A 13,768-nucleotide genomic window follows, 5' to 3' on the forward strand; every position below is an offset into this window, starting at 1 on the left:
TGAGGTCTGCTATGTCCTCAGTGCCTACGCTCCTGCCCCAGGGTGGATCAATATTGCCCCAGCCTCTTCCACTAGCGAAGAGGCTGTGGGGGCTAGAGAAGGAGGGCCTGCAGCATTCTGAGCAGGTCAGGAAAGCCAGAACTCTAGATTCCCAGTGCCCAAGGCTATCAGATCCTCAGGAACGCAACCCGATTCAAACTAACTTGATAAAGCAGGAACAGAACTCGGGAGTAGGACTGAGCCCATCCCGATAAGGTATTATCTGTGCCAGAGAAGTTCTTGGGTCTGATCCTGCCCCAGGCTTCTCTCCATTCCAGGCCCAAAGCAGTAGGCACACAAAAGATGGACCCAACTAGGGCCCAGAAGCTGGACACCAGGGTAGGAACTGGGTAGTGCCAGTCCTGATGACTCACTGCCTTCCGGCCTTAGAGACGCCAGGAGGCCACCCCTATGCCACTCAATGGAGAAGCAAGCGTGAGTAATTGCCAGCCTCCAAAACTGCCCTCTTGCCTGCCCCACCCACCACCCTGTGGCAGCATGCTGGCGAAGAGGAGGTTAAATCCAGAAGGTCAAGGAGGGTGGAGCCCTGTGGTGTCCAGACTCCCTTCAGTGCTGGTAAAAGCCCACAGTGTGGGCGTCCCCAGAGGTGGAGCTCTGAGCTCTGGGGACTCTAACTTGTCCCACTGACAACACTCCCACAGGAAGGGTTTGTGTAAATAAGGATTTTTTTTTTCTTTTTGCTTCTCTTCTACAAATAAATTAAGAAACAAACTAGAAAATTGTCTGCACCCATTGCAGCCCTTGGGTGTGGTGTGTGCCCTGTCCCTGCAGGGCCAAAAGGGTCCATGGTTCCCTCAAATCTCAGAACAGTCCAGGTCCAGGCTGGAGGCAGAAGGGAGGTCGTGACCTCTTGGCAGGCTCAGTCCTGCAGCTGCCCCAAACAGCCAGACTGTCCCTGGGGCTCGTCCAGGCCCGGGTGCTGGCTGGGAGGGGAGGTGTCTGGCAGGTCTTGGCATGGAGGAGAAGGGCTGCGGCAGGGCCTCTCGGGGGAGGGACTGGGCAAATAGGCATTCACCAGCTGCATGATCTCTTCCACCTAAGAGAAGGCAGAGGTCAGAGTGCAGTAGGGGCCACTGGGTTCTCCTTTGTCTCATCCTCCACCTGGGCTCCTTACCAGGGCCTTACTAGAGCTGCCCCCTACGACCTTTCCTTCCTCATCACCGCTCTCTCCCTCACTCACTATGTGCCAGTCACACTGGTGTCTTTCTGCTTCTCAAAGATGCTAAGTGGATTGTCATCTCAAGGCCTTTACACTTGGAATATCTTCTACCTGGAATGCTGTTCCCCCAGATCTTCCTGTGGCTAGCTTAAAGGTCACTTTGAGTATCCTTTCCTGACTGTCCTACCTAATGCTATGACCCCCCTCCAGTCACTTCCTGTCACACTACGCTTCCCTTGGTAGCGTTTATCACTTTCTTATATGGTTTTTGATTCCTTGGTCAGTGTCTGACACTCCTGCTCTAATTAATGTCAGCTCCTTGAGCCTCTCTTTGATCACAGGTGGATCCCCAGTGCCTAGAACTGTACCTGCCCCATGCTCAGTGTTTAATAAAATGTTTCTTGACATTCTTTCCGTTCCTTCCACCTTCCACACCCTCTTTCTACTCACCTGGGGACTCTGCAGGAGGAGCTGGCTCTCTCCCACCCTCAGTGCCAGGGTGTGGGGGCCCATCAGTTGGCAGGCGGCCACATGGCCATAGCTGACACAGTGGATGGGCTCTGTCTCACCTGGCCGGGAGAGGGACATGGCCTTGGCTCCCAAGCCCAGGCATAGCTTCTGTGGAGTGCCCCCACCAGGCTCCTATGGACAGACAGGCAGAGTCAGGGTGGAAGGAGGGAACCCTGCAGCATTATTTTTGGTGGGGGGAGATGGCTGTGAGCAGGGAGTTTCCCAGTCCCCTCTATGATCCACATTGCATGGAGGGGCTTAAGGCTCTGGAGAGGTGAGAACCCAAGGGCCAGGGAGTGACTCCTGGGATTTGGGAGGGGCAGCTGTGCTGAGTGTCAGGAGTGACTTGACCCACAGTGGGGCTTGTGGCTCTGGGGCAAAGGTGTAGGGCTTGGGCCGCCAGAGTCCCCTCTCCCTTCTCCCCCTCACCGTGCTCAGCTCCAGAACGTCATACCGAGCAGCGCCGAACCCTGGACACTGCGCCGCCAGAGCCAGGTAGGCAGCCATGGCCTCAGCTCGGCCCATGCCCCGTAGCCGCTTCCAGCCGCCCAGCACAGCGGCCGCCGTGCCGGCGCCACCTCCTCCCTCGCGGGCCACGCTTCCCGCCGTGCTGCCGGCCCCGCCGCCGCGCCGGGTCCTCTCCGCCCGCCTCTTGGCCAGGCCCGGACTCCAGATTGCCCCGGCCAGCAGGGCGGCGGAGGGAGGAGGCCTGGGGACTGGGCGGGGAGGGTCTTCACGTGGCGGGGCGGGGGGCGGCAGCAGGCGGTCCAGGGGAGGCAGGGGCTCCCTGGGGGAGAAGTCTCGGTGCAGGCTCTGCAGACGCAGCGCCGCCAGGGCGCGCAGCGTGTCTTCGGGCGGGGGCGGCCGGCCGCGGAGCAGCAGAGCGTGAGCCTAAGAGGAGGCAGTGGGTGTCAACGTGGGAGCGGCGGCGAAGACACCTCGGGGTGCAAAATCCAAGGTCTGGGTTCAAGTAAAGCCTCCCGCGAGGTTGCCATAACTATGAAATGAGACGGCCCAGAAAGGGAGGGGTTCAGGCTCGCGAGTATTTGGGGGGTGGGGGCGTGAACGCTGGAGATCCTCACCTGCTCAAAGAGGAAAGGCAGTTCGTGACCGTCTGGGGACAACCCCTCAGGGTGCAGAGGCCCGTGAAGACGCAGGCATAGTCTCCAACCAGAGTCCGTCGAATCATCCAGCCCGGCTTCCTCCGCTGCCAAACTAAAGAAGAGATAAGGACTCGGTGCGAGGCAGAAGCGAGACTCCCCTAGGCGCTGGCCGGAGGCGGGACCAAACGAGGGGGGGCGGAGCCAGAAGTTTGGGACGCCTTGAAGCCAAACAGCAAACTGCCCGAGGGCAGGCTCCATGTGTGAACCAGCAAACGTTACCGTGCAGGGCAAATGGCCAGGGCTTCATAAAAGTTTGCTCAGGGATTGACCAGAGCTGAGAGGCTGATGGGTTAACGGAGAGCGGGGCTGGGGCTGGACATTTACTTCTCAAACCTGGTGAGCACGTCGGCCACGAGAGTGCTCCCAGCCAGGGCTCGCTCCTGGGCCCCTCGCTGCTCATACAGCGCGAATGCGTTCCGGCTACGGGCCAAGCCCAGCCGTCCCACGAGCTCTCGAGCAACCTGGATGGGAGAAGGCATGAGGGGAAGGTCAGACCACGCAGGGGTCTTGCCATCTGGAGGGTTCTTTCAGCTCTCTCAGTCCCTCCATACACATCCCTGACTCAAATGATGAATCTCAGGCTTGGGCAAACCTAGGGCCCGGGAACCAGGAGAGCCAGGCATGGGAAGCCGGGGTCGGGGGGAAGGGTTGTGGTTTCAGGGGTCTTTTCTGGCCTTACCTCCCCCGCTGTGGTGTGAGAGTCTATGGCCACAGGGCAGGCACCAGCCCCCGGACAGTGCACGGTGCACAACAGCTCCTGTCGTCGGCTCAACGCTGAAATCTCTGCCAGAGAAGGCACCAGCTCTCGGCCACGCGTCCGGCCCAGCGCTTTCCGGATGAAGCGCGCATATTCCGCCAGTTCTGTGTCCGGGAGCGCCTGCTCGGTCCTGGAGTAGGGAAAACCCGAGGATCGGTGCTCGGAGAGCTTACCTTCTCCCCCTTCCTTTCGCCCTCTTATTTTATCGTTTCTTTCATCTAATCGGTTCCCTTCCTTCCAACTCTAAGTTCCTTGAAGGCAGCGACCCTCTCTCTTCTGATCTACCCTTGGCGCACCACGTGGATCTGAATTATTTTCTAAGGCCCTGACAGCTTGCTCCTCACTGCCCCCTCCCACTTCCCAAAGTCTCCACGATCGTCCTTCGGGTTGGAATCCAAAATCCAGCCTCATTCCGCTTTGCAACTGGCTGCCTCAGCCCCGAGGAAAAGCAGCCTTTAGTAATTCCTCTGCCCAAAGGGGGCGCCTTTTCTAATTCCTCCCACCGAAAGTGGGATCAGATCTTTAATTCCCACAGAGACGGTGCACATATTAGCAGCGGTCAAGTCTCTTCCCTTCGCTGGGCCTAAATTCTCCCTCCACCAAACAATTTGGCAAGGCCTGTCATTCTCTCCCAGCCCTGTCAGCTCCCTTGCCTTGGCCTTACCCCACCCCTCCCCTCTCACCTTTCCAGATGCCCCAGGAGGTGCCCCCTCACAGCTCCCCCAGGCCGGAAGGTGCAGCTCATGCAGGTGAGGAGCTGCCAGTACCGAAGGGCTGCGGGGTCTTGGGTAGCTGGGGGCCCAGGGGGGCCTGCGGGGCCCGAGGTCTGCTTAGCCAGCTGCAGGAAGAGCTCGTCGCGGAGCGCAGGCAGGTCCCGGCAGGTTTGGAGCACACCCTGCATCAGGGGCCCGGGGCGCCGCGCCCCCTCCAGCGCCTGCAGCGCCAGGAACAGCCGCACCGCCTCCTCGCGCAAGGGTGCGTAGCCCGGACCTGTGGGAGGGTGGGGGTGGAGGGACGGTTTGGAGAGGGGACACAGAGCTGGGCCCTGGAAGGAAGGCATGAACCAGGGAAAGGTCAGAGGGAATATAAGGGGACAGGGGATGGCAAGGAGGGGAGAGTTCGAACGACAGGAAGAGTGAAGGGAAAGCAATGGTCCCCACAGAGCCAAGCTCTCAACCCCTACCTCCCAGGCATCTCCACCTCGGGATCCACTGAGGCTGCTCTCTGAGTTTGTGAGCTACAGGGGTTGACTAAAAGAAATAGGCTCAAACCCCAGATTCTGCAATTGGGCACTAAGAGCCATCACCATGAACTAGAAAACAGGCTGGACTGGGAGTCCTGAAACAAGGGTTTGTCTCCCAGCCCTCCTTAACCTTCTAGCTTTAGGACCTGACTAGTCACTATTCCTTTTGGGGAAGAGGTGTAGCTGAATGAGGCCAGCACATTGTCCCAAAGTTCTGGCCTGTCCAGCAGTTGTAAAGGCGGTATGACATGGTCTTAAGAGTATACTGAAAAATAGGACAGAGAGTGTAAAAACTCATGAAGGAATATCAGTAGGCAGAATGAGACCCACAGGGAAGGTGGTCAAAGGGAGCCTCTTTTCCTGTACTGGCTTCCCTCTCCTCCACCCTGGATATCAGTTTGGCCAGCTTCTATTTTCACCTTCATCCTTGGAAAAGTGAGGGGCTAGGTTTGCTTTGGACTTCTAAGTCCCTGTCAAGTGTGGCATTCAGATTCCCCATCCAAGGGACTTGGGCCATGGCACCACTCACCTGGGGCGCTGACACCGTAGGGCAGGGGCAGGAGTGGAGCGTACAAGGCCCCACTGGTGTGCCTCAGAATTGGGTTCCGTCGGTAAATAAGGGCCACAGCTTCCGGATCCCCGCAACTCTCCTAGAAGTTAAGGAGTCACAGGGATGGGAAAGGGGGCTCTCCATGAACTCAGACAGCTTCTGGATTCACCACCCTCCTCTTTCTCCACGAAGTCCCTTCTTTCACACCTGAATGTCCCTAAGCAGCAGCTGGGTAGGGGTCTCCAGTGGTGCCTTGGAGGCGATCACTTCTCGCAACGCCACCCCCCAGCGCTCCGCCTCAGCCTGGCGCGGGGAGCAGAGCCGGATGCTGTGCTTCCGGCCAGACACGGTCACTGACCACAGACCTGGGGAAAAAGAGCCCGCGGAGGGCAATTAGGGCCGGCGGGGCTGCTGCCCAGAGAGGTACAAGAGTCCCCACGAAGTCTCACCGGTCTCTTTGGGTCGGCGCTCCGGGCCGGTCACCGAGCACAAGCTGGTGAGCACGAGGCTCCCGAGGCGCCGCGCCCCCTTCCCGCTGCTGCTGAACTGATCCAGGGAGTCCCTGGTGAGCACGAACCAGGCCCGGCGCGGGGGCAACCAGGGCCGCGCCCCTCCTCCGCGGGGCTCTCGGTACAGCCAACCTGGAGGGCAGAAGAGGGAAGGAAAGGAGGTGAGTAGAAGACACTATCCCCTGGAGGGTTGGGATTGGGGCTTCCAGAGTGCATGAGGTGGGTCCCCACCTTTCACCACGACGTCCGGGTCCTCCTCCGGCGGCCCCTTCTCTGGGATGAGACTTCGCGTCTCCTCCCAGCTCTGCAGCCTGGGCCAGAGGGGAGGGAGGGTTGGGCGAGGCTGTCGGTCCTGCACCCCGCCTCCAGGGGGCTCCTCAGTCGGGGCTCCCCAGACTGCAAGCGCCGGGACACCCCTCCCCCAGGCTGTGGGAACCGCTGGGCCGTTCTGACCTCGCACCAGAAATAGCCCAGACCCCCCCCCCTTTCTCCCCGCGCCCCCAGTCGGACCGCCCCCCCGGGACCCCGGCCAAACCACAGCGTCCGGCGTAAGGCCTCTCCCTTATTGCACAACTGCGGGAGGGCAGACGGCGAGGATTGGGGTCCCGGGAACGGGCTGGGGTCTCCAGACCACGAGACTCAGGGCCGAGCTCACCTGTCAGAGGCTGGCCCGCTCCTCACCGGCTGAGTCAGCGTCACGTCCAAGGGGCCCTGGGGAAACAGGTGGGGGCAGCCCTCAGGATCAGAGCCGTCATCGCAGGATGCCGGTGGCTTCTGCCCCCAGGACAGCGCTGCTCAGGGAATTGAGGAATCAAGGAGTAGGGTCATGACTGTGAGGGAGCGAGTAGAAGCTGAAGGTCGCCCCTTCTTCCAGTCTCTACAGAACTGCCCGAGCTAAGAAGCGTAAGCCTCCCGCCTTGTCTCCGTTTCCCTTTGAAGACTTAAATCAGGGCGGGATACAGTGGAAAGAACACTGTGCAGGGAGTGGGGAGACCTGGGTTCTAGTAACAGCCTGACCACTAACTCGAATCACTAACTGGCTGTGGAACCTTCACAAGTCGGCAGAGCCTTTGAGCCTTGGCTTCCCCATCTTTGAAAAGAGAGAGGTGGGTGAAGTTTCTTCTTGCTGGAAGTCACCCCCTCCTCCTCATTTCCCCTTCATTGGCTGGCAGGCAGGCAGGTGGTGGGCACAGAAGTGGATGAAGGGAAGAAGGACTTTTTCAGTATAGGGCTTTCTCCAAGAACTACTTTTGCCCTTCCACAGACACCCCTCAGACTCAATGGTAAGCAGACCCTCCCCCTTTGCTGGGGCTCAGGAAGGGCAGGCTGGAAAATGGCACAGGCTCTCCAGGGGAGATGCAGCTCAGGATTTTGCCCTTCTCCCCCTTGTCCTGGAACTTCAACTGTAGACTGGGGTCTGAGAGAGGCCAAAATCCGTCCAGGAGCCAGGTCAGGCAGGAACGGTGCCATCGTCCCTTTGCTCCCACACTGCTAAAGCCAGGAGGGGGAGGTGGGGGAGGCAGGGACACCTGTCCCCAAGCTCAGTGGAGGGGGGTGGAGGTGGAGCATGAGGGAGGCAATGGCGTGGTTCACACTGCCGACCCTGTCCAGGCTGGAAGCTTGGGGACGCCTGGGTCCTGTGCCTTCCTGAGTGACAGATCAACCTATTTTCTGGAGGGTCTAAAAGGAGTTCTTAGCCACACCACCACGGGGGCAGGTGCTGACCACTCTCTTAGACCAACTCCCCTAATCGCCGTCCCCTGCTTCCCTCCCTCCACCCCCCTCTATATTTATCCGCCCTCCGCCTCCGCCAGGTGCTGGCGCCGGCCCCAGCGGCGCAGCCCGCCCCACCCGGGCACCGAGCCACCGGGCCTGCTGGGGACCCCTGAGTGGGGGATGGGAGCCTGACCCAGGCCATAGCACACGGGAGTCTGGTTGCCGGTGTGCAGGGGAATCGGGGAAGGGACGTCATGAATTGGAGGTCTTCCAGACCAACGAGCCTCAGTTTCCCCACGGGGAGATTCCACAAAACCGGGGAGCCGTGTCCCTCACCATCCCCTCCGGAATTCCCCAGGAGCCTCACCAGGGAGGGCCGAGAGTTCTGTCTTGAGTGGCAGGGTAATGACGATGGGTCCTCGAAGAGCGGTCGCCCCCAGCTCCCTGTCCGTGGGGTCCCTGCCACGGCCCCCAATCTGAGGATGCCTTCTCCCCCTCTCCCACGTCCCCGCGGCGGGAGCTCCGGCATCTGGCCCCAGCACTCAGCGCTCACAAACTGGGAGCGGAGCGGACCCAGGCGTCCGAGCCGCCCAGCCGGCCTCGCCACATTCCTCGGCGCTGGCGGAGGCGGAAGGAGACGGGATGGGACGCGGGCCCGGCGGGGAAGGGAGAGGCAGGGCCAGGTCGGGCCACGCGTGACGCCTCCCCTGCCTCAGGGCCCCTAGCAGGTGGACAGCGCCCAGCATGAGGCTCGAGGCCCACAGGCACATCCCCAGTAGGACTGTTCCTTGAGCTCCGGGGGGGGGGGGGGGCTCCTGGCCCCCAGGCAAAAACCTCTCCCACGTCCCCGGTCCGCCAAGAGCACGCCGTTTGGCTGGAGTCTGGAGCAGGATCAGACGTGACGGCTGGTTTTGGTGAGAGGGATTGAGACAAGGCTCCAAACCCCCCGGGACTTACCCTCCCGCCGCCCGCTGGACTCGGGGTCCGCAGCTCAAAGGTCTCCTCGTCCTCGTCCTCGTCCCCGTCCCCGCTAAGCTCGCCGTCCCCGTAGTCCCGGTGCAGAAGAGTAAAGCCTCGACGGCAGCAGAGGAGCCACCACAATCCCCCGGGGAGAGGCATCCGGGCGAGCAGCCGGGGGATGGGGGCTCGGGCAGCAGGGCCGAGCTGCAGGGGGTCGGAGAAACTGGCGGGGCTCCGACCCGAGCGAGGGAATGATGCAGCGGGAGGAAGGGAAGAGAGAAGGGGACAAGGAGGAGGCAGTGTCAGACGCTGGGGTGCAAGAGGTCTCTTGCTAGCGCCTGCGGGGTCTCGGTGTCTGCGCCCCCAGAGGGGGAGGGGGAAAGCGTCCAGGGCTGGTGGGGGAGCAGTGTCCGGAGCTGGGAAGTAGTGTCCGTTGTAGTGTCCAGCCCTGTGGGGGGCAGTGTCCGGTGCAGTGTCCGAGGTGGGCAGTTGTCCAAGCTCCAGGGAGGGTCGTGTCCGGTAGAGTGTCCGGTGGCCGGGGCCCGGGCCGCGCGCGCTGCGCTCCCTGCAGCCCCGGGACTGGCGCGCTAGGGGCGCGAGCACAGCTCTGGGACCCCGCCTCCCCAACCCCCTCCCCTCCGACGGCCCCCCCCCCTTTCCCTCTTCTTTCTCTCCTCCCTTCTTTACAGGGCAGGGTGCAGTTTTCGTCACAGCCTCCCCTGACCAATCCCTGTGCCTGGCGCCGGGCGCGGCCACCAATCAGACCACTGAAACCGCGGCGGGTTGCATCATGTGCCCCTGGCTTGGTGACAGCGGGGAGGAGCAGAGGAATAAGGAGGGAGGGGGCAGTGCGATGTTAGCCACGCCCCTGTCTCTGAGGTCGGACTCGGAGTGCTAGTGATGTCACGGAAGCCCGCCTTCATGCCCGTTTTAACTCTTGGCTCACCAACCAAGAGATTAAAAACCCTCTCGAGGAGCTTTATAGAAGGAAGGGCATAGGGCATGAAGGAAGGCCCCGACTGCTGCCCTCTGAAACCCTGTCTCGTCTCCGGGTCCCTGAGGAAGGAACGAGACTTAGCCACCTGCGCCAAGCTCAGCTCTAGACGCAGCTAGCTCTCCGCCCATGGATGGAGTAGTCCAATTCCTTGATGTGAGTCGCTTTAAAAATTAAGGTGACTCGGGAATTAAGAGACTCGGGAAAGTGAAGACCTAGGTCGGAAACGAAATCTAATTTAGAGCGCACAGCTCACTGAACTCCAGTGGGGAGAGTGACTTAAGATTCAAGGGAATTCTGTGGTCTTCGAAGAGTGGAGGCCTCTTGGGGTGAATAGCCTGGAGTTCTAAGTCGGAAGGGGTTAAGCGAGGCGCTAAATGGCCGGGGCGGGGCGGGGCCGCGAACGGGGCGGGGCCAGGGCGACCGCGGGCGCGCGCGTGCGTTGCTGACTCAGCGGCGATTCCCGCGGTCTCCGGTGGAGGGTTCCAGGTTGGCCCCCAGCGACTGGCTTGTGGGACCTTCGGAAGATCGGCGCCATCTCCGGGCCTTCCCTGGATCCTGGCCCCTAGTGGAGGTGACTCTCGGTCTCAGCCGCCGGAGGCTCTAGGAAGGAAGGCTAGCCTGAGCTGGGCGGGGCGGGACAGGGCGGGGACGTCAGGCCAGCGCCTCCCTTGAGACCTCCCTGCCACACCCGCCCTTCTTGCCCGGGGTCCCCAGACTCCTGGCTGGAGTGGTAGGGGCAGCTTTGCTGACCGGATATTAAACTGCGAGCCTTGTCGCACGTGAACACCATCCTGCCTATCGTGCTTGTGTAAAACAAAGACCAGGAATCAATGCGACCGTCTCTAGAGGCTATCTATCCCCGTCTTGTCCTCACCCCGGATGACAGTGACCAGCACTGAGATTTCCTAGGGATGGAGACATTCAAACCATATACTCGCTTCCCTGTCTAGATCCCGGGTCTTTGCAGGAAAGTTCTTTCCGATGTCTAACCTCTCTCTTTCCGGCAGGCTCAGTGCATTTCCTCTGACCCCGTCCCCAGGGAAGATGGAGAATGGCAGTCACCCCCACCCCCACCACACCCATGATAACGACTCTGGAAATTTTCAATTTGGAATTCTCTCCTTGGTTTTTCTCCAAGGTGAAAAACTCCGACTCAACTTTTTAAATAACCTTTTTCTTTCCACCACAGAACTTTAGAAGGGACTGTAAAGTGGTAATCTAATCCAAAAGCCCACCCAAAACGGAAATCTCCTGCCCATTGTCCCTACCCCCACACCAGGCACAGGCACACACAGTCCCCAACAGCCTTAGCCTGAACATTCCAGAGGCCAGGAACCCGGTACTTCATAAGGCAGCCATTACTGGATAGCACTGTGGTTGTTAGAAAGCTCGTCCTTATGCCACTTTAAGGGGAACCCCAGCCCCTCGTTGCCTGGCAGCTTTCCCACCTCACCTCTTGTTCACAGAGACCTGGTGAAGGTGGAGGGAGTGTCAGTGCCTAGAGCTTCAGCAGGCTCAGCAGCCCTGCACCCCCACCCAGATTCTCAGCGCCTTCCACTCAGAGCCAAGCGCACTGAGGGGGAGGGGGAACCCACCGGTTCTGCCCTGCTACAAATCACTTCCAAGTCGGTGACTCAAAAATAGTAACAGTTGTTGGGTTGTAGCTCATTTCCATGTTATCAATTTAATGTGGCAAAGTACAGAAGCAATTCCTTTAGGTCCCTACCTCCTTCTCAGGGTCTCCCCACCTACTCCCCTTTCCCACTACCCTCCCTGGAATCATTTCCTCAGCCCGCCCTCTCCCCTTGATTCGCAGCCCTAGTAGTCCCAGGAGGAGACACTGTGGGTCTCAGTGGGAGCCGAACAGGAAGAGAGGCGGGGCCGGCGGGGGCAGCGGCCCCGGGGGCGAGGCCCTGGGCTGCAGCTCCCACTCCGCAGCAGCCTCCGCAGGTCCTGGCGGAATCGCAGGCCCAAAAAGGCGTAGAGTACGGGGTTCAGGCCGCAGCGGGCCAGGGCCAACCCTCCGGTCACGAGCAGTGCCAGATCCTTGCGCTTGCTGGCAGGGCAGCTCCGCTCGCGGGCAGCCAGTAGGTCGGCCGTATCCAGTAGCAGGGCGAGACTGTAGGGCAGCTGCAGGACCACGAAGGCCGCCACCAGGGCCACCACGACGCGCAGCGCACGCCGGCGCTCGGGCCCCCTGGCGGCCAGCAGCGTGCGGCCCAGGAGCGCATAGCAGGCGGCCATGACGCCCAGCGGCAGCGCGAAGCCCAGGACCACCTGCGCCACGGCGCTTGCCCCCTTCACCGTCTGCGTGAGGCCCTCGGGAAAGATGAGACGGCAGCGCCGCTGGCCTTCCCGCTGCCCATCCTGGCTGAAAAGGAGAGCAGGCAGCGCGAGAAGCAGCGACAGCAGCCATACGATGGCTGAGACCACGTGTGCGCGGCCTGGCGCAGAGGGCCTCGGTCCAGCGGGGAGGGCCCGCGCGATGGCCACATAGCGGTCGGCGCTGATACAGGCCAGGAAGAGGAAGCCAGCGTGGAAGGAGGCTGAGTAGAGGCCCGAGATGGCGCGGCAGGTGGCACTTCCCAGACTCCAGCCCTGCAGAGCCCCGGCTGCGGCGAAGGGCAGGGTTAGGGCCAGCAGAAGGTCGGCCAGGGCCAGCTGGAGCAGGTGGGCAGAAGTGGGCGAACGGACAGCACGTCGGGCTGCCAGGTGGGTGGCCAGGACCAGGCCATTGCCGGCCAGACCCAGTGCAGCCACTGCCAGGGAGACACTGGGTTGGAAGGCCCGACTGAAGGCCTGGACATCCGCCTTGTAGCAGAGTTCTGGCAATGGCTCAGCCGAGTATGCCTCCTCATCATACCCAGAGTAGGGGCTCCAGGAGACCTGGGGAGGTCAAAATGAGAGGAGAGACCTTATGAGACACCTCCCACACACCTCCCCTTCCCACACATACCTTCCAAGCTGGGAGCTTCTGTGACCGTTGTGCAGAGGGAGAAGATACAAACTCTTCTCCAAACTCTTCCTAGCACACCCTCCCAACAGGTCTTGGCTTCCACTGCACCCCTCCTGCCTCTGCATGCAGCTTCCTGGCTGACCTTGACCTGTCTGTATCTCAGTTGCCTAATATGTAATGTTGAGATTAGAAACCCTGACCAGCCCAAGCGGCAGAGTTGTTTGAAATAAGGAAGAGGTAATGGATGTGAAGCACCTGGGCTCTCCATGAGCCAAGGTTTCTGTCACTAATAGATCTTGGGGATTCGGTTCTGTTTGCAGCGCCCTCTCCTGGAAGAACACCTACATTCAGGCTTTGCCTCAGGGCTGGTCCCTGGACTCCAGGCATGGTGTGGAGAGGGTTTCTAATGTCTTTTTTCCTTTCTCCCCTCCCTGCCCCATCTCTACCTCCAGTACAGGTACACTGAATGACTCATGGCAAGGCGGGGGGTCTCAAGGGTTGGACCTCAGGTTTTCTGGTCTCGGTTGCAACCTGGGACCTCGAGGTTCAGCTCACTATTCCCCTCAGTCCAGTCTCATCCCCCAACCCCAGCCTCACATCACCAGCCCCATCTATCTGGAAGGTCCTGATCCCAGATGGCTCCAGGCATCCTGGATGGGTCATAGCATGGTAGAAGCTTGTTACCAAGTGGGGAATCCCATCCCTTTGCCTTATCCTCCCTCTCTATAACCCTTCCTCCCTGCCCCCACTCCCACCTGTTCTGCAGGCTCCGTCCCCATCTCTGGCTACACGGGTTTCTGAGGTATAGCCACTAGGGAGAGAAGTTAAGCTAGTGGGACAGGAAGGAAGGGGCGGGGAGAGGGGCCAAGAGGGTGGTGGGGATAGGGTCTGTGAGCCCTTTTTACCTAACTTTCCCATTCCACCCTCTATTTTTTTTTCTTTTTTACCCTGCCAGTAGAAAAAGAATGGGTTTTTGGAATATCATTTGCTAGCTACTTGTGTGATCTTGAGTACGTTTACCTCTTTGAGCCTCAGGCTTTTCATCTGTAAAGTGGAGTAAGGTAAAAATGCTGAGTTGACAGGGTAATGAGAGTGCCTATCACGGGTGTTTGGGGGCACAATTTGCCTTCAGAAAATGTTAGATTCTTTTACTTACTTATCTCCCCATCTCCAGGTAGCCCCCCCCCC

General features: G+C 60.2%; 2 protein-coding genes across 4 annotated transcripts; both read right to left on the minus strand.

Annotated features, from left to right (window-relative positions):
• Positions 1-707: 707 nt before the first annotated feature.
• PLEKHH3 (pleckstrin homology, MyTH4 and FERM domain containing H3) lies at positions 708-9,247 on the minus strand. 3 transcript variants are annotated; one of them, XM_023243577.2, is made up of 13 exons: positions 8,625-9,246; positions 6,607-6,662; positions 6,183-6,262; positions 5,892-6,083; positions 5,650-5,807; positions 5,422-5,542; positions 4,333-4,639; positions 3,572-3,779; positions 3,226-3,353; positions 2,812-2,944; positions 2,159-2,620; positions 1,670-1,861; positions 708-1,096 (listed from the first exon to the last, which is right to left on the minus strand). In XM_023243577.2, exons 1-13 carry the CDS (start codon positions 8,784-8,786, stop codon positions 920-922), a joined length of 2,376 nt encoding a protein of 791 aa, XP_023099345.1. In that variant the 5' UTR covers positions 8,787-9,246; the 3' UTR covers positions 708-919. The 3 variants fall into 3 exon arrangements, 2 of the variants coding, with proteins under 2 accessions (XP_023099345.1, XP_023099344.1); XM_023243576.2 differs by having other exon boundaries at positions 3,217-3,353; XR_002737984.2 differs by having other exon boundaries at positions 959-1,096; positions 2,184-2,620; positions 3,217-3,353; positions 8,625-9,247.
• Positions 9,248-11,277: 2,030 nt separating this feature from the next.
• On the minus strand, positions 11,278-13,757 carry CCR10 (C-C motif chemokine receptor 10). The gene is made up of 2 exons (XM_023244588.2): positions 13,336-13,757; positions 11,278-12,510 (listed from the first exon to the last, which is right to left on the minus strand). Exons 1-2 carry the CDS (start codon positions 13,357-13,359, stop codon positions 11,443-11,445), a joined length of 1,092 nt encoding a protein of 363 aa, XP_023100356.2. The 5' UTR covers positions 13,360-13,757; the 3' UTR covers positions 11,278-11,442.
• Positions 13,758-13,768: the final 11 nt, after the last annotated feature.

This window comes from Felis catus, chromosome E1 (assembly GCF_018350175.1).
Source record: "Felis catus isolate Fca126 chromosome E1, F.catus_Fca126_mat1.0, whole genome shotgun sequence".
In the NCBI taxonomy this organism is placed as follows: domain Eukaryota; kingdom Metazoa; phylum Chordata; class Mammalia; order Carnivora; family Felidae; genus Felis; species Felis catus.

What these genes read in the sequence shown, in the direction of transcription:
- PLEKHH3 (XM_023243576.2), bottom strand. Translation starts at nt 8,786, where the DNA reads ATGCCTCTCCCCGGGGGATTGTGGTGGCTCCTCTGCTGCCGTCGAGGC. An exon ending in GCGCCGACCCAAAGAGACCG is followed by an intron (nt 5,808 to 5,891) that starts GTGAGACTTCGT and finishes CTTTTTCCCCAG; the next exon opens with GTCTGTGGTCAGTGACCGTG. An exon ending in TGCTGCTTAGGGACATTCAG is followed by an intron (nt 5,543 to 5,649) that starts GTGTGAAAGAAG and finishes CTTAACTTCTAG; the next exon opens with GAGAGTTGCGGGGATCCGGA.
- CCR10 (XM_023244588.2), bottom strand. Translation starts at nt 13,359, where the DNA reads ATGGGGACGGAGCCTGCAGAACAG. An exon ending in GGACGGAGCCTGCAGAACAG is followed by an intron (nt 12,511 to 13,335) that starts GTGGGAGTGGGG and finishes TGACCTCCCCAG; the next exon opens with GTCTCCTGGAGCCCCTACTC.